The sequence below is a fragment of the Bos mutus genome, chromosome 26 (assembly GCF_027580195.1).
Source record: "Bos mutus isolate GX-2022 chromosome 26, NWIPB_WYAK_1.1, whole genome shotgun sequence".
Lineage (NCBI taxonomy): Eukaryota > Metazoa > Chordata > Mammalia > Artiodactyla > Bovidae > Bos > Bos mutus.
In genome coordinates this window covers 8,308,407-8,327,318 of record NC_091642.1, presented here as the reverse complement: position 1 = coordinate 8,327,318, position 18,912 = coordinate 8,308,407, and the positions used below count along the sequence as shown (strand labels likewise).

At 47.3% G+C, this 18,912-nt stretch overlaps 1 protein-coding gene across 3 annotated transcripts in view; it reads right to left on the bottom strand.

Moving 5' to 3' along the window:
- CHST15 (carbohydrate sulfotransferase 15) overlaps nt 1-18,912 on the bottom strand; it is an 80,373-nt gene that overhangs the window by 27,162 nt on the left and 34,299 nt on the right. For all 3 annotated transcript variants that reach the window (XM_070363984.1, XM_070363986.1, XM_070363985.1), the window contains exons 2-5: nt 7,811-8,857; nt 6,865-7,204; nt 4,864-5,010; nt 1,455-1,611 (exon numbers count right to left, since the gene is read on the bottom strand). In XM_070363984.1, coding sequence (XP_070220085.1) covers nt 1,455-1,611; nt 4,864-5,010; nt 6,865-7,204; nt 7,811-8,356 — 1,190 coding nt within the window. In that variant the 5' untranslated portion in view covers nt 8,357-8,857. The remainder of the gene's footprint in view (nt 1-1,454; nt 1,612-4,863; nt 5,011-6,864; nt 7,205-7,810; nt 8,858-18,912) is intronic.

The following is an 18,912-nucleotide window of genomic DNA, read 5'->3' as shown; positions in this document are numbered from 1 at the left end:
CAGGGCTGGTTCACTCTGGGGCTTCCGAGGAGAGTCTGTTCCGGGCCTCAGTCCCGGCCATCCCTGGCGGTCCTCGGGGGTTTGGGAGCATCACACTTCTGCCTCATTCTCACGCAACTTTCTCCGTGTCTGTGGATCCCGGGCCCCACAGTTCCTCTCCCCAAAAGGACACCAGCTCCTGGGTTAGGGCCCACCCTCCTCCAGTGTGACCTTATCTTAACCTGAGTCCATCAGCAAAGATTCTATTTCCCAACAGGGTCAAGTTCACACACATCTTTGGCATGTGTGGGGGCGTGGGGCATAATAACTCTTGTGCTGTGTGCTAAGTCACTTCAGTCCTGTCCAACTATTTGTGACCCCATGGAATGCAGCCCTCCAGGCTCCTCTGTCCATGAGATTCTCCAGGCAAGAATACTGGAGTGGGTTGCCATGCCCTCCTCCAGGAGATCTTCCTGACCCAGGGATCGAACCCACATCTCATGTCTCCTGCATTGGCAGGCGTGTTCTTTACCACTAGTGCCAGCTGGGAAGCCCCTATAATAACCCATAACAAGAGGCATTTAGTCCAAAGGAAAGAAGACACAGGGCCCTGACAACATCTTCTATATCTTGCACGCTTTCCCATTTGAAGGATTAGACCTGATCTATGTAGCTCTATGGGGAAAAAATGGGTCCAAAGTGTAGACACTCCCAAAAGATAGCCTTGGGGTCAATGTAGGAAGGATGCTCTCACTGGGCTGTCTAAGCGGAACTGGGTTGTCCTGGATGGGAACTCCTGGACCAGAATGGAGCCTCTTGTCTCTGGGGCAGGGGTACTGGTCAGGCCAGAGGGGACGTGATGGACTAAATGATTTTAAGTCCTGGCAGCCCTAAGATTCTGCCACGCACACAGCCATTGTCAATGACATCAGCATGGCCTAGCGCTGGCCCGCCAGCCTCACCCAGTCTGTTCGGGACCACGCTAGCCTGGCCTCATCCACACTGAGCAGCTGCCACACTGCACAACAGAGCAGCTCTGTCGTGTTCTTCCTCTCGGAAAGGTGCAGCTGGCACTTTCAGAGCCGACAGGATAAAGGCATCAATCAAGGCAGAGGACAAAGAACTATAGGAGTTAAACCCTACAGAGAAATCCGACACCCCTGATTCCAAGGGCATTCCTCACGCCTGGACATCACTCAAGGGGCAGTCCCACATCCCCAGGCCAGACCGGCAGAGGCTGAAGGCCCGCAGGCTAGGGTCAGAATGGCTAAGGAAACAATCCACAGTTTGTTTAGAAGCAGTGAAGATTGCCCCAAGAATAACGTTTACATAAGAAATAGCAGTAACATCACATGTTAAGCCTGTTTATTTAAAGAAGAAGCAGGAAAATCTTGCCTGCGATGAGAAGGAAGACTGGCCTTCAAAACTGCCTTTTCTTTTCCCAAAAAAAAAAAACCCACGAATACACTGCTCACCTCTCCACAGGGTCCCTGAGCATGACAATCAGCTTTGCGTCTGGCTGGAAGGCGTGGATGAAGTCCTGGGTCAGAAAGGGGGGCTCGCCGTCTGTGCCGTTGTCATAGAAGAGCGTCCAGGCGTTGTTGTCCCACATGGTGGAGGCGCTGGCCTCGCCTAGAAACAGAAAACGCTGCAAGTGAGTGGGGCTGAATTACGGGCTCCCGCAGAGCGGCCTAAACTAGGGGCCACACCCGGCTGTGATGCCGTCTAAAACAGCTGTGCACGGGTGAGCTGGTCCAGGAAGCGGGCAGACCAGACTCTGGGAAGAGGAGGCTGATGACCGCCCTGTGCCACACCGTCACCCCCTCCCCGCAAGGACCTCCATCTGGAGATGAAAGGTGATCTGAGCCACACTGAGCATCCCTCTTCCTCCCAGCTCCTCTCTCCAGGATGTGACAGAAAAACCTCTATGAGCATCTGGCCTCCCAATTTCACGATGTTTAACTTTGCCTACGGCGCACAGCTCCATGGCATTTTAAGGGCCCGCTGAGAATATATTAGATGGTTTCCTTCAAAAGGCATCAGGGGTGAAGGAGGAGTTCGGGCAAGCTGACTCTCATTAGGAAACTGCAGGCAATCCACATCAATCTTCCCTTGAAATCACAAGGGTCAGTCCCCAAGCACACTCGAAGAGGGAGGCTTTGCGGGAAGGCTCATGGGACCTTGGTCCTCCGTGCCCACCCACCCCATGGCCTGGCACACAGCTGGGATTCACTCGGTGCTGGCTGGGTGAACGGGAAGCTGGTTCTAGCCTGTTTGATCACGGTCTGCATGACTGAAGCATGATGAGGTCAGTTAAGCACATTCTAGGCCAGGGGTGAGGCCAACACACAGACCTTTCAGCATTTCTATCTCATAGACTTGAACTGGTTCCTTTCTTTTTTTTTTTTTTAAAGAATAGTCTTCAGAGATTCAGAAAGAAAGGCAAATCAATCAATTCATTATACATTTGATTTCCCGACATCGTACCCGGGACTGTATGACACGTCTCAAAGTCATTTATTCAGGGAAAATCTGAGCTTGAAGACTGAGTCTCTTTGATCACTGATGAGCACATCACAGTTATGCGGAGAGTTAGCAGGCTCCTATTTATTCTGCTGGATGTGCAATCATGTCCAGGTGAGTATTTCTATTCTGATCTTTCTTTCTTTCTATTTTTTTTAAGAGGTAATACCGTAGAACACAGAAAAAAACAAGCCAATCTGAAGTCCTTTGAAAATTCTACTCACAATGAATAAGAGAATATTAGGTCAAGGAAAGTACCTAGAACTAAGTTGGCACAAATTTTGTCAATTTCATATATGAACTGGTTCTATGCTTGTCCATTTACCTGTCTGTCCATCTACCCATCCATCTTTCATTCATCCTCCATCCATCATTCACCCATCCTTCATCCATCCATGCAGAAAGCTCTGATTTGGTGTCTAAAATGTGCCCAGCACTGTGCTTGGCACTATAGATAGATGACAGAAACAAGACAGACAATCCCCTTTAATCTCAAACCTTACAACCTAGGAGAAGATCAATAATTCAATAAACCATCAGAGCTTCACTTCAGCACTTTGACAGGGCAGAGCAGGGGACCTTGAGAGCCCTGAGAGAGGGCAGCAGCCTTTCCACATCTATTGATCCCCAGCCCAGAGAACCCAGCCACTGGAGTCCTTCCTGACTCCAGCCATTAGCCCAGACAACCGAGAAAAGGCTCTCTATGATCCATTGGCCAAGATGAAGAAAGACCAGTAAGCTTCTTCCAGGGATCTAACCAGAAGAAGCTGAAGCAGAGTTTCAGGGTTTGGAGGAACCCAGAACTGATCTGGTCCAACAAACCCATTTACAGATGAGTAGACTGAGTTCAGGAACACAAAGACCAACTTGTCTCATGGCACAGAGCTCGCTGGTGGCACAGCCCGGGCTAGATGCCAGCTTTCCATCTACCATAAAACTCAACAAACTCTGCTTCAGGTAAACATCAGAGCATGGATATATTCTTTAGTTTTCATTTCTAAATCTAGAAGTAAATAAAATGAGAAAACCAAACTAAAGCCTTCCTTTTTTTATTCATTAGCTTAGGCTCTATTTCCCAACCTTAGGATGTATAGACTTTTAGCTCTTTCACAAGAACATGAGATTTTCCCAGAGGTATATGGTAAGGGTGGTGGTGGCTTAGTCACTAAGTCGTGTCCAACTCTTGTGACCCCATGGACTGTAGCCTGCCAGACTCCTCTGTCCATAGGATTTTCCAGGCAAGCATACTGAAGTGGGTTGCCATTTCCTTCTCCAGGGGATCTTCCTGACCCAGGGATCAAACCAAGGTCTCCCGCACTGCAGGCAGATTCTTTACCAACTGAGCCACCAGCGAAGCCCACAGTGTGTTTGAGCCGCAGTCAAATATTAGTTACAATTTGTAATTTGGGTGTTAACTCATGGCTGCAAGAAAACAGCTAGTACCCAGTTTGGACTGAGTAAGAGGGTATGCTCTCATCTGGCTTCTAGGACTCGAGTTCTTCGAGTTAAAAATAAATAAATCAGAGCTTCAGCATGTAAGTCTGTCCCCTTGGACATGGGACATATAAGTAAACAGCCGTCTTTCAGATGGTTGATTACAATTCTTCTTAGTCACTGATAGTGTAACCGAATTCAGAGAATCAAAATATAATAGATTTAAAACGAAAAAATAGATCGCTGCCTCAGGTAACCAATTTAAGAAAAATATGTGATTTGATTTCTCTCTCTCAGAGGTGTAAGTGGATAAATGTCTTTTAAGCTGAAGCCAATAGAGAGCGTGAACAGATGTGTTTTTTATAAAACATCCTTGTGAATTAAAAAAAAAAAATGATTGCTAATCAAACCACCTCATTTTGAATGTCTAAAGGCATTAGGCTGACAAGACTGAAGCTTTTCCTACAGCAATCAGTCACCTATGATGCACGAGAGATGTGTCTATTTCAGGAGAGGCCACCTCCATCTTCACAGGGTCCCAGAGGCCAGAAGAGGCCACAAGAATTAAACCGATGACTAACTGGTTCATTTTGCATTCATGATCCCCTGTCCAAACTTACTCAGATGGGCGTATCATGAAAAGAAATCCAGCATGCAAGCTTAACTTTAATAAAAGCAAGAAACGGCAACGTTTTAAAAAAGCCGTTTCAGGTGCACTTGAGTCTCCACGAACTAGAGAGTCTACTAAACGCTTTTGCTTTATGGAAAATTGCACAAACAATATGAACATTTTACACAGGGGGAGAGACGTGGGGGGAGTCACTGGGGAAATAGGCACTCAGCAGCTGAGGGCAAATGTCATGCAAATGCTTGCAGGTGCAGTGAAGCCCGGCCTGGCCCATGGCAGGAGCTCCACGGAAGCCATACCGATAATGATTCTATTCATCTTGCTCGGCTCCTTCGCAGCGCTGGCCTGCAGTCCTTGATGAATCTGGTGTGCGGCCAGGTCAAAGAGGTCCAGGTAGTCTTCCACGGGATAGCGGTCCCGCAGCCCATCCCTCAGGCGGACGATTCCTACAAGAACCAGGAAGCAGGGGTTACTGAGGACAAAGCTACCACGCTGGGCTGGTGGCCTCCAGGGAGTGACCACAGATGGATGGAAAGGTCTGAGGGCCCCATTGCAGCAGCCAAGGCTTGACCCCATGAGCTACAAGAGATGGAGGGATGTCTGCGAACCGGCCACCCTCTTTTGAGCCATGTGTAATTTGAGAGATGGAACACACCACCACTCGGGTGCACAGTAGCCCCTGAAAGGATGGCACACCTGTTCAAAGAACTATAATCGGGTCTACTTAGAGGACCAGAGAGGTCGGGGCTGGTTAACACGGGCACCACGTGAGGTCCCCCAGGGGCGGGGCAGCAATGGCATCAGAATACACACGACGAATCACAAGAAAACACCTTCTATCAGAGGAGCCATATCCTCTGAAGCTCAGATGCATCTTTTTTTTGTCAGGGCTCCCCAGCACCTTCCAGAGGTTCTTTTCCATCAGGAAGTCTATCCATTTCTCCAAACAATAAGGAGAACTGATGGTCCCTAGATGGACACCTGAGTGATTCTGGCATCAGCCACAAGCAGCCTAAATTGTCCCTTGCCTGAGAGGTGGGTAAATTTTCCTTGAAAATGTATTGACAACACACTGCCCCAAACCACAGCCACCAAGGTTAATGTAAAGTGGAGAGAGAGTATCCACAGGCAAAACAGCAAGAGGTTCAAGGTGATACCAGACACCAGACTCCAGAGGCTGCATGCCCCCATGACTCTCCCCTTGACCAGCAGGAACCTGGTTTTCACAGGGAAAGACAGTGAGTTCTGCAGGGGAGGGCCCCCTAAAGATGAGCACAGAAACTCTGGCTTCCACAGCTACCGCTGCCAAACCACAAAAGACATATTTACACTTCTGTTCACTTTGGGACGAACATCAAAAGGATTAAGTCAAATGTCTGTCAGAAACACACTAAGAGTTGATCTCAACTTAGGTTGTACTAAGAAAAGCTTTCAAAATTTCTTTCCAAGCAACCTAGGTCCTTTCCATGGAAACCGCCCTCCAGGCTCACCCAGACTTTTGCATTTGTCATCCCTTAGCTCCAGTGACCAAACGTCTCCTGGAAGAAGGGAAAAGGCTGAGGAGAGGAAACAGTGACCCTGGGGGCCGAGGGGGTGGCTCAGGCTGGCTCAGGGCTGGGTGGAGCAGAAACCAGCCTGCAGGAGTCATGGGGTGGTGGCTACTGTCAACCTCCTGGGAAAGGGGTGCTGTGAGCAGGGGGGCCCAGAATTACCTTCATGGGGCTTTCATTCTGACCCTCTGAGGCCCAAGGGGCAGGCACGTCAGAGAAGAGGTGGGAAGCAGCTCAGTGACAGGCTCAGGTCCTGGGATGCTCCAGCAGGAAGCTGAAACCTGGCCAGACACAGCCGCCTTTCTTTCTCCTGCCTCCTCCTAGTGCAGGGGTGTGGGTGCGGAGGCTCCAGCAGGAACAGCACTGAGCTGGGAGCTGGGAGCGGACAGGCCCCAACAAACGTCCACCTGGATGACGCATGTCCCAAGGCCCTTCAGGACAAGAAGAGTGCCCATCCGGCACCCTTTCGCTGGCCTTGCACACTGCCGGCACCGTATAAATGCTCACCAGGTGATCAGAAGCTGGGTACTCAGTCCTGCTGGGTGTCTGCCTGGGGATCTCTAAACCACAGAGCTCTCTGATCTCCGCCTCTCAGCGTGTTTTCTCATTTCCCCACCTGCCTTCCTCCTGGAACCTCCCAGAATGCCCCGCTCAGGTCAGTCTCAGGGCTCCCACTCCCCTGACCCCGGAAGGAGTGACAGAGTGAAGGCGCCTGAAGCACCCTTGCCGTGGGGACATGGCGGCACGCACCGAAGCGCTTCCGGGTCCACCAATGCGGTTCCTTGATGGCAGAGAACTTGACTTCCGGGTGCAGCCGCAGGCGGTCGTAGAGGTCGGTGGTGCCGCACTTGGGCTGCCCAATGATGTAGAAGTGCGGCAGGCAGCGGAGGCGGAAGTGCTTGCCGTGTGCGTGGGACAGGTGGCCCCAGAAAGCCTTGCGCAGCGTGTCAAAGGTGGAGCGGAAACGCTTGGAGTAGAGTACGTAGGAGTTGGTCAGGTAGGGGTCGGTGGTGTTCCTGCCTGTGAATTCCTCGTACCAACAGGGGCTCTTACTGTTGGGAAGAAATTTGTGTGGGATGACGGAAAACATCTGCAACAGAAAGAGACCAAAACGGAGAGACACACTGAGAGGGGAAAACACACTCTGTCCTCAATATGATCCTACACTGAGGCTTATTACAACGTTCGCATGGGAAGTATTATTGGATGATGACTAAATACTAAAAGTAAACTTGGTAAACAATGACCATGCTTTTCCTAAAACCCCAATAAAAATAAAATATGAAGAGAATGAAAATACAAGTTCCATCAAAATCCATTCTACCATGATTTATTTTACTCACACACACGACTATATAGTTGTATATTTAAGTGGCCGTTAGAGACAAACACTGTGATTTAGGACAGACTAGAGAGTGATCTACAAAAGTAATTTTAACTGCCAGGACCACCTTTCAAGCAAAACATCCCAGAAAGGAATTATTAGAAAGGGGGGTTCCTTCAACCGTTTTAGCTGTGCCATTTAATACAGAGTTCCCTTGTTGGCATTAACAGCATGGACACAGCCCTCTCAGTGAACCCTCATCCATAAGGCTGTCAAATTACCACTATTACACTTGGGAAATTTTTGGTCACTTTCCTGCCAAAGGTGATGATAGGAAAATCAGTCAACGGAGATGCGCATCGGGCTACTCACGTGCAATTCCTGCTTCTTGAGATCTTCTACGTCTGGGAGCTGTCTGGTGGTGAACTCAATCCTGGATGTGATGCTGTTGATAATTAACTTAATGCTTGGATAGTCCTTCACGTATGAAATATTATTTACAGAGGATTGGTGATGATGCTCTTTCGCGTCACTCGGATTTTCGCCCTCCATCAAGCTGGGATTGCTGGGGAAGGCTCCGTAATGGAAAGGCGATGAGATCAGAAGTTCTTGGTGGACCCCAGAAAGGATGTAAGAAGCCATCACCAATGTCATTATTATCAATCCAAAAATGAGGCTGCATCGCTTCCCCTTCTTGAAGCGCAAGAACCCACCCCAGCTCTCATTCCCTTCAGCCCTCACTTCGAGAACAGCCAGCAAGTTCATTTGCTTACCGTCCACTCGAAACACAATTTTGTTTTCTGCTTTGCACACTGGGCACTCCTGGCGACCGTGATGTGAGCCTCCTCGGCAGCTGACCTGCTGTGTCTGTACGTCGTCAGGTGACAGTTGGATGCAGCAATTAATGCAGTGCCTCATGATAATGCCCCTGGATGCTGGCCCACTGAGCCATGAGCAAGCCTCTGAGGAGTCCAGATGCCTGCAAGTCGTGCTGTGAAACTTGAAGGATGGCTCAGTGATCACATAAGATGATCAGAAGGCACAAGCAACAGAAACAAGAGTAAAAATGAGCAGGTGCCAAAACACCAGAGAATGAGGGATCACGTTCTTTGGTTTGCCTCTGAAAGATAACACGAATGATGTCCAACTGTCATGTTCTGTAATCCTGGAAAAAGCCACAAGGTCAGGAGCAATTCTTCCTGACCTTCAGGTTTTTCCCATGGCACCAAATGAAGTGGAAGTGTTCTTGCTGGAGAACATGGAAACACCCAAGGGATTAGAAGATCTCATGGCCTCAATGAGAGATGGACAGACGCACCATCCACGCAGAGTCCATGGAGATTTCTTCTTTCACATCCTAAAGTTCCTTTGAAATGTTTCCTCTTCATGGGGAACAAAATCCTCAAGATGTCAGATTACCTAAACAACAAAGAAAAGAGGTTTTATTACATTAGATGATGACAGCAATCACCCTGGGAACATCTTCTAAGGAGAGAAGTTCCCGCTTCTTTTCCACTTCTAAGTTTCAGCCACGTTGGCTAGGTCACAAGCAAGTTACCGAAAATCATATAGGATGAAGGGAGAAGTGTCGGGTCCTTGGTGTTTGGCTTTGGAGTTCAGTCTCTGCCACCAAATGTGACCCCAACACCAGCTCCACCAGCACCTTATTAAACACCTCTTATTTCACACAACCCACATATTCCATAATGTCTGTGCCTGGACATAGCTAAGTGACTAGAACCCTTGCTCCCAACTTGGAATCATTCTTAGATTCATGCACAGTTAGTCATTCTAAATTTGAGGGATGAATTGAAATAACAACTCTTTTAAATCAACAAAAAAAATCTAAAGAGAATAGTTAAGATGGGAGCAGGCAGAGAAAATATTTTGTCCCCTCCCAACAGCACTAATAGTCTTTTAACCTAGAGCTAACATTATCAGTGTAGGATGCAAAAGTTAATGAAAATTTAGAAACACTGAAATGATTCTCTCCTTCAGTAGAATGTATCATATTAAAAAAAATTTGACTTTAAGTTATTAAGCAATTAAATCCAACATGTAGTACTCCCCCAAGTAACAGAAAACTTCAGACCCTGAAACAATTTTTCACTTTCATCATGCTTGGGAAAACATGATTCTTAAAAATCCATTAATAGAAGTCTGCAGTTATAAAATGTATTGTTGCCCAAGTGACACTTCTTTGTAGACATTGTAAAAACAGCAAAAAAAAAAAGAGAACTATATGGTTTTTAGCAGTGGTAGAACATTGCTAATGAGCTAACCGTGTGACCTCGAGCCAGCAGCATAACCTTTCTAAGCTCTGGTTTCCTCACCAGAAAAATTAGGATGAAAGTATGTCCCTTTCAAGTGTGTAACAGTACTAAGTCAGCTAATGCATGTGAAAACTTTGCAGAATGCCTACACATGTTTCAGTTCAGTTCAGTTCAGTCGCTCAGTTGTGTCCGACTCTTTGCGACCCCATGAATAGCATGCCAGGCCTCCCTGTCCATCACCAACTCCCGGAGTTCACTCAGACCCATGTCCATCGAGTCAGTGATGCCATCCAGCCATCTCATCCCCTGTCGTCCCCTTCTCCTCCTGCCCCCAATCCCTTCCAGCATCAGAGTCCTTTCCAATGAGTCAACTCTTTGCATGAGGTGGCCAAAGTACTGGAGTTTCAGCTTTAGCATCATTCCTTCCAAAGAAATCCCAGGGCTGATTGCCTTCAGAATGGACTGGTTGGATCTCCTTGCAATCCAAGGGACTCTCAAGAGTCTTCTCCAACACCACAGTTCAAAGGCATCAATTCTTCGGCACTCAGCTTTCTTCACAGTCCAACTCTCACATCCATACATGACCACTGGAAAAACCATAGCCTTGACTAGACGGACATTTGTTGGCAAAGTAATGTCTCTGCTTTTCAATATGCTATCTAGGTTGGTCATAACTTTCCTTCCAAGGAGTAAGCGTATTTCAATTTCATGGCTGCAGTCACCATCTGCAGTGATTTTGGAGCCCAAAAAATAAAGTCTGACACTGTTTCCACTGTTCCCCCATCTATTTCCCATGAAGTTATGGGACCAGATGCCATGATCCTAGTTTTCTGAATGTTGAATTTTAAGCCAACTTTTTCACTCTCCTCTTTCACCTTCATCAAGAGGCTTTTTAGTTCTTCTTCACTTTCTGCCGTAAGGGTGGTGTCATCTGCATATCTGAGGTTACTGATATTTCTCCCGGCAATCTTGATTCCAGCTTGTGCTTCTTCCAGCCCAGCGTTTCTCATGATGTTCTCTGCATAGAAGTTAAATAAGCAGGGTGACAACATACAGCCTTGACGTACTCCTTTTCCTATTTGGAACAAGTCTGTTGTTTCATGTCCGGTTCTAACTGTTGCTTCCTGACCTGCGTACAGATTTCTCAAGAGGCAGGTCAGGTGTTTAAGATCCCATAAAGGAGAGATAACATGAATAATGATAGCATCATCGATGACTCTTACTATTATGTTTTTCATTGTCAGTAAATACCAAGAACGTCTGAAGTGGAATCAAAGATGGGCAATCCCATCACAGTGTCTTTCCTTAGCACCTGAGAATCAGCTACAGGTGGTAGACTCACTTCTACACACACACACACCCTCCAACAATCCTTACTGTCCCCAGGGAAGGTGGTGCTAACTAACCCTGCATAAAGCCCCCCTCGTTTTGGCGGAGAGGCCAAGCAATCAACTTGGCAGCAGCAACATCCCCTTCCCTTGGACAGAAAGGCATATGTTTTATCAAAACATGATAACCATGAAATAACCATGCAGTATTCCTAAAACGTCCTCCACAAAATGTTCTGCATGTTCGATAGGTCTTCAGGGCTTGAATTACCTGGAGGAATGGTAGAATGGCCCAGGTGACACAGACTTCTTTAGAGCAGACTTCACCTTTTCACTGTGAAGCCATAAGAGAGGACTATAATACACAACATTTCCAAAACATAATTGACCATGGAATTCTAACTGATGTCTCAAGGAAGCAGTTTGAGGAATGCTAGTGAGTAAAGGCTGAGATGGGGTCAGAGCAGTTCTGAGAAGCACAGAGGAGAGGGAGTCGTGGGAGCAAACAGCCCGGAACCAGGCCAACATCTCAAGCTCCACCACCCCCTCATCCCTGAGAGTTTTTGGAGGGACTCGGCAGAAACCTCAAGGCTCAGGCCTCTGCCTCCAACTTGCTCAACCAGCCCTGAACCATCACTTGCTACAAACAATTCTCCCAAACCAAAGAAACAAAAGGGCAAGCTCCCCTACTCAGAAACCCCGTCACTAAGCCAAGAAAACATTTTTCACACAGCGAAGACAAGGCCAAATGGGGTTAAAATGAGATTCCAGCCAGCATCGCAGGGGGGAGTCAGTTTGCACCCTTCTGTCTCTCTGGCTGTAGGAGGCCTAATTAGATCTTTTCCAAAACATGGTCTCTGAAGCTCCAAGACAAAAATGTACAAAATCTGGACCCACCAGAATGGGCAAAACATTCCTCAACAAGAACAAAGGTTTTCTAAGACAAGCACAATAAATAAATAGACCTGAGTAGTCAGAGAAGCTGACAGTCTCAACAGAGAGGCCTGGGACACAGTAGCCCAGAGGATTTGTCCCCTGGGCCGGCTGCATCCTCCAGCCAGACCTCCCACTCCAAGTCTCACTTTGTAAAATGGGAGCAGAAAACTGGTGACACAATTCCAGAGGCCTGCAGAGCCTAAACACTCAGATCCAATGTTATCTCCTATAATTCACTCCTTCATCCCTTCCCCCTTTAATTCTCCAGATCCCTCCTGAAGGAGGACCCTGCACTGGGCGCTGCCCGAGGTGCACGTCCAGGTCTGAAAGTGTCAGTCGCCCGGTTGTGTTCGGCTCCTTGCGACCCCGTGGACTAGCCCGCCAGGCTCCTCTGTCCATGGGATTCTCCAGGCAAGAATACGGAGTGGGCTGCCATTTCTTTCTCCAGGGGATCTCTTTGCGACCCCATGAGCTGCAGGCCCTCCATAAAAACCCTCTAAATGACAGGATTCCAAGAGCTTTCTGGTTGGAGAGCCCGTGGAGGTGCTGGGAGGGTGGTGTATGCAGAGAGGGCCTGGAAGGTCCATGACCCTCCCCGAGGCTCACTCTGTGCATCTCCTCCATTTGGCTGTTCTTGTATTGTCTCCTTTGTAACGAACCCATAATAGTAAGGAAGGTGCTTTTCTGAGTACCGTGCATCATTCAACTTAAGGAACTTGAGAAAGGACTGTAGGAACCTCTGACCCTGCAGCCGTTAAAACAGAAGTGTGGGTAGCCTGGGGACCCGAGACTTGTGACTCAGGTCTGAAGCAGGGGCTGTCTCAGAGGTGGTAGTGGTGGTTTAGTCACTAGGTTGCATCCGATTCTTGCGACTCCACAAACTGTGGCCCACCAGCCTCCTCTGTCCATGGGATTTCCCAGGCAAGAATACTGGAGTGGCTTGCCATTTCCTTCCCCAGGGAATCTTCCCGACCCAGAGATCGAACCCGAGTCTCCAGCAGTGCAAGAGGATTCTTTACCGCTGAGCCACCAGGGAAGCTCCAGTCTCAGAGGACTGAGCCCTTAACCCGTGAAAGTTGTGCTAATTCCAGGGAGTTACTAGAAGAATTCAACTGAATTGCAGGACACCCAGCTGGTGTCTAGAGAGTTGGAGATTTTGCCAGTGTGGCAAAATCCCCCCGGGAGACTCTGTTTGAGAAAAAAAAAATGTTACATTTACATGTTTTATCGAAACATCTGACCAGCATATAGTATGTAAAATACTTGATTAAAAACAACGACCATATGAGTAGTGAGTGCATTGCTGTGAACAGGGCCTGGAGCTTTGAGGTTTCCAGACCACCCTCGTCCAAGTGGATGGGACTGGTACAGCAGTAACCATAATAGGGAGACCTTTGCCTCACCTGGAACTTATATTCCACCTGGAGTTAGGGGAATAGCAGGACAATAGACAATTAAAAAAGTCACAAATGAGTAACATCGTCTCAGATGCTGGAAGAAAACACAAAGGGAGAAAACAATGACACCCTTAGAACAGGGGCTCCCCGTGCCGCACCAGGGCCGGATGATGGTTTGTTGTGGGGGCCTGTTCCATGCATTGTAGATGTTTAGCAGCATCCCTGACTTTCATCCCCAGGGAGAACTGCTGCCTTAGAAGAAGGGGAAGTAAAGTGGAGAGAATGGCCAGGGAAGACCTATTTCAGGTGGATTCATCTGACTGATGAGAAGGAAGCCAGTCATGTAGGGACCAGGGAAGTAAAGATCCCGCAAAGAAGGGAAGCTGAAGAGCAAAACCATGGGGACCATCAGGAGAGCAGATCTCTGGATTATGGGGCAGGAATCGGGTGGGAAACAGATGGGAGAAAAGGCAGGGACCAGACTCTGGAAGGCCTGGAAGGCTGGGATTCGTCCACACACAAAGAGGGAGGCACACTCTGGATTCTTTCAAAAGGATCTTTAAAATACATATAGCTGGGAACTCATGCAGCTAGACTGAAAGGAAAATGGATTGCTGTTTTTTTTTCCCTGTGTTGAGATTTTCTATACACCAAGAACAGTCATTCCGAAACCTAACACTCAGGTTATTCTTTCTTAAGAAATAAGCAATGGATATCCACTTCACCTGTCTGGAATGTCCCTGTTTTGGTGCCAGTGGACTCCGATTAGCCAGGACCCCTGGCTCTCCCATTCGGGTATTAAACCAGAGTCCGCAGGCATGCATTTCAGTGAGATCGCCCTCCAGCCAGGGCTCAATGCTGTGCCCTGTGGGTGCAGGCTGGAATTGTGGGAACCCAGTACCACTGTAAGAGATCAGATAACCGGTCCCAAAATAGAAAGCGTTCAATTACCCAGCCTTGGCTAAGATGGCCCCTATTAACCTATGCACCCCAAGCATCATTAGCAAGCCATTTATAACAAAATTGTAATCGAGAGACCCAGATATAGCACTTCAGATTAAGTAATTGAATGCCCCCTCAGCGTTAAGATCGATAAAGGGCATCCAATTGCACCCTAGGAAAACCTTATTAAATAATTGTAGCTATAAGCTGATATAGCAGAAGAAAGATGAACAAAACTTCCAAAGAAATCGGGATGAATTTAAATAAATGGCTTCATTTAGGTAGAACATTTACATCTGCCCTCTGGGAATAGAGAGGGGAAAAAAATAGCTAATTACATTCTTTTACTTCAAGGTTTTAAAGAAAAAAAAATTGATGGATCTTAATTAACCTTTACTAAAACACAAAGCCTTCTGCTGACTACTTTGTCTAACTGCTGACATTTCTCTTCGGGCTATGTATATGAAAATACATTTTTTTTCCCAAGGAATATTAATCAACAAGTGGCAAAAGGAATATTTTTCACATTTAGCTCAAGGAGAGGGGAGAATTCTGTACAAACAACAGATGCTCAGTCTCAGTCTCATACCTGGATCTCATGCCTTTGGCCACATCACAATCAGTAAATAGAATAAAGAAAGCTACATTCCTCAATTCACGTCGTTGGTCAATAGCACAGTGGGAAGAATACGGTCAGCAGTCATGTGGGCCAGCAGGCTTTAGCTGTGTCCACCTGGTGACCTCGGACAGGTCCCTTAAGTGACCTGGGCCTCTGTATTCTCAGCAGTCCTTGACACATAGATCACATAGTCCCCTGAAGACTGGGTGCTGGAGCGGGGTTCCCCTACCTTGACCTTGAGCAAGCCACTGAACCTCTCTCCTGTTTCTTTGGGTGTGAATTGGAGATAATCTCGTAACACTCATAGAACCCATGTGTGTCCAGCGTGTAGAAGAATTTCTGGCGCACAGTAAGTGCCAAATACATCTTAGCTATTATTAAACACACACAGCCCTGGCCCACAGGAAGTAATTGGAAAGTAGCAGTTTACTACTGGTTATGGCAGTTTGACCTTTGGTTCCAGCTTATTATTCCTCTCTCTGTTCACCCCCTTCACCACATAAAGGACTCTGCAGTTCTTCTAATCAAATTAGTGGAATACTTTTCTCCACCCTTTGACTTGGGTTTGGAAACTGCTTTGGCCAACAGAATGTGGCCGCAGTGACAGCAGGCCAGTCCCAAGCCCAAGCCTCAGACGGGCCGAGTGTGTCCACCTGCCCTTTCTGCCTTTACGGGCGCTGTGGGAAGAACACAGCAGCGTGGCCAAGAGGAGGGCAAGAGACACGTGGAGCAGAGCCACCTGGCTGAGTCCCACCTGGAGTAGCCAATACCCTGCTGACCCCCAGCCAATGTCTACAGACACATGAAAAATAATAAGTGGCTGCTGTTTTAAGTCACTGAGTTTAAGGGTATCTTGCTGTGTGATAAAAGCTATCCAATACACCCCTCTACAGGTTACAAACAATAGACTTTACTAAGTTAAGCTGATATGATTCTGCATTGAAGAGTTTCAAAAAGTATGTTTATCTCAGTGAGCAATTCAGGCCAAAGTAATCAATCACCGACTCAATGGACATGAGTTTGGGTAAACTCCGGGAGTTGGTGATGGACAGGGAGGCCTGGCGTGCTACGGTTCATGGGGTCGCAAAGAGTCGGACATGACTGAGCTACTGAACGGAACTGAACTGAATTCATCCAAAGAAGACCCAGTGAATCAACTGAATCAATGCTTTTGCCCTGGAGAATTCTTCGGCTAACACCAAAAGTAGATATGCCAAAATAATGCTGAAAACCCAGATGGCACTTGGTCCCAAATCAAGACAAAACTACCCAAATGTCACATACCAGGTTATTTTCTGGCAAAATGTGTATTTATGACAACCACAGCTACTATGTTCTGGTAATCAAACGACTGACCCCATTCTCCCTACTCCCTGATGAAGAAACTTCCCCCTTGCCTATTTTACAGTCACTATAACTTCTTCCTTGCTTCTCTCCTTGAGCAAGCTCTTCCTGCATCCTGTTCTTCTGGTTTCCTTGCCAGATTTCACCTTTCCCGGTGACCGAGAAATCTCATCTGTGTTTTGTTTGAGACAGGATTCTCAAACTGACCTGCAGAATCTCCCTGGCTCACTCAAAATGTATGTCACATCCACACAGGTAGTTTTTTAAAAGTTATTTTTAAAGCGTACTTGACTCTGTATTAAGCTCATCATCAAATTTTTATTTGTTAATAATGACCACTGCACATGCTTTACAGTATAGAAAACACATTCTAAACTATTCCTTCATTACATAAAATATATCTATATGAAAGAGACATTTTCTCTGAGATCAAATTTCTGCAAATATACAGCCAGCTCCTCCTCTGCCCAGGGAACCAAATGATGTGCAACTTGGTAGAAAGTTGGGAGGGAGCAAAAATGTTTTTTGAGAAGTCAGAACAAAGCTTCGCAGGCTTTGGAGTGAGGCAGACTTGCGTTTCAATCTGACTCAAGTCTGAGCCAGCTTAATGATCTCGGGTAACTAACTTCACTGTCCTGTGACTTTATTTCCTCATCTGTAAAATGGAAATAAAACGATCTCCACCCAGCATGGATGTGAAGAGGAAATGAGATAATCTATATAAAATGCTTAGCCTAGCAACTGGCACACAGCAAGCCTCAATAAATGATACGTATTCTTTGAGTTATTACAGGAGAGACCCTTAGGCCTTCTTCATTCCAGGCTACTTGCTTTCAGTGTATATGTAGTTCTAGGTACGGGTGTCCAATTTTCCCATCTGCAACTAATATGAAGTAATGAGTGAGAAGAGGCAGGTGGCAGCTAGAGGCAGGCACACAGACGACAGAATAACAGCCAAGTTTTACAGCCGAAACAGGATATTAAAAAGCAGAGCTGACTGGGATCATTCAGATGCTTCCATAACCTGGGTGAGGAGCCCTGGAGAGCCTGGGATGACCGGACGTCCACCCTGGGGAAAGATGAGGCCCCTTGGAGTGAGCATCTGTCTCCAACAAGGCAGCGAGCCACAGGGTGTGGCCCCTGAAAGCTGAGATTTCCCAAGGGGTCACCATTCAGACCTGACACTCACCTGGCCAATAACCCCGGACAAGTCCCTGCATCTCTGAGCCTGTATCTTGTACAGAAAATATGGAGTCAGGAATACCTCTTTCAGCCCTGACACTCCTGAATGGATGATTTGCAATGAACTCCTCCCTAGTAAAAGCCCATTATCATTATACTCATATCATAATCATCTATTATGTTTTCAGGCCACTAAGAAGCCAACCATTTTGCAGCAAGGACTGAAAACCTGGTGCAATACTTGCCTTACGCCAGGCAAAAAAGCTGGACAATTAATTCCCAAACACACGAAGTATTCTCTCCTTATTAGTAGTTCCCAGTGGGCAGCACATGTTTATCAAGCATCCATGGTGTGCAGACCGCTGTTTGTTGAGGCTACAAGTATGAAAAATGGCCAATCCACCCCTCTGGAACATCCCAATGAACCCCAGGACAGAGGTTCCAGAAAAACTCCCACACTCAGAATGACAGATCCCCTTTCGAGGGCAGCCGCAAAGCTCACCAGCCCCTGAGTGTCTGCAGAGCCGGGAGAACCAGCATTACTTCAGGGGGCTGAAAAAGCACCCACAACAGGGCTGCCCCGCTGACCCACGGGATCTCCAACAGCTGAAGGCAGGAGATCAAACGAGATCTTTCTAACATCCTCCAGGACTGCTCACTCTCCCAGAGGGTAACCTGCTCCGGCTCCTTCATGCAACAGCCAGATGTACGGACGATACTGGCCAGATGGCCCCGTCTCTCTGCAAAGCACAGGACAGCCAGGGGCAGGGTAGACAAGAGGCTGCGAGATGTTCACACTGCACCATCGCCTGAGACTCTCAACAGGCTTGAGATGCTAAAGGTCTTCGTGACACAACCCACGATTTTCTTGTTCTGAAACCAAACTTGGGGAGAAACTGTTCCTAAATGCTCAATTTATTATTTCCAGTAGTAATCCCAATCAGTGCTAGATTTAGGTGCTTGATTTTCCACTCAACGCTGCACATCTATGGCGACGGTCTTCTATTAGGGCAGAACCTACTGGAGACAAGCTTAGCAGGGTGCTGTGGGACCCACCCACCTCCACGGTTCTTGGCGAGAAAGCAAGGACAATCCTACAACGCACAGCATGTCAAGGAAGCCGAGTGGAGTCTGTTTGTAGACACTTGACGTTAGAAATGAAATACCACTCCTTGTGCAGACTGAGATGCATGCTTCAAAGCATCGGCCCAGTTTAGGGTTTTAAGTGGCTCCAGGGATGATGAAAAGAGAAGGTAACAAACATTGGTCCAACCCCTGCCACGCGAGGTCCTTTCTTTTTTTTTTTTTAATTTTATTTATTTCTTGTTGACTGTGCTGGGTCTCTGTTGCTGCGTGGGCTTTTCTCTAGTTGTGGTGAGTGGGGAGTACTCTCCAGCTGTGGTGCTCAGGCTCAGGAGCTGCAGCTCCCAGGCTCTAGAGCTCAGGCTCAGTA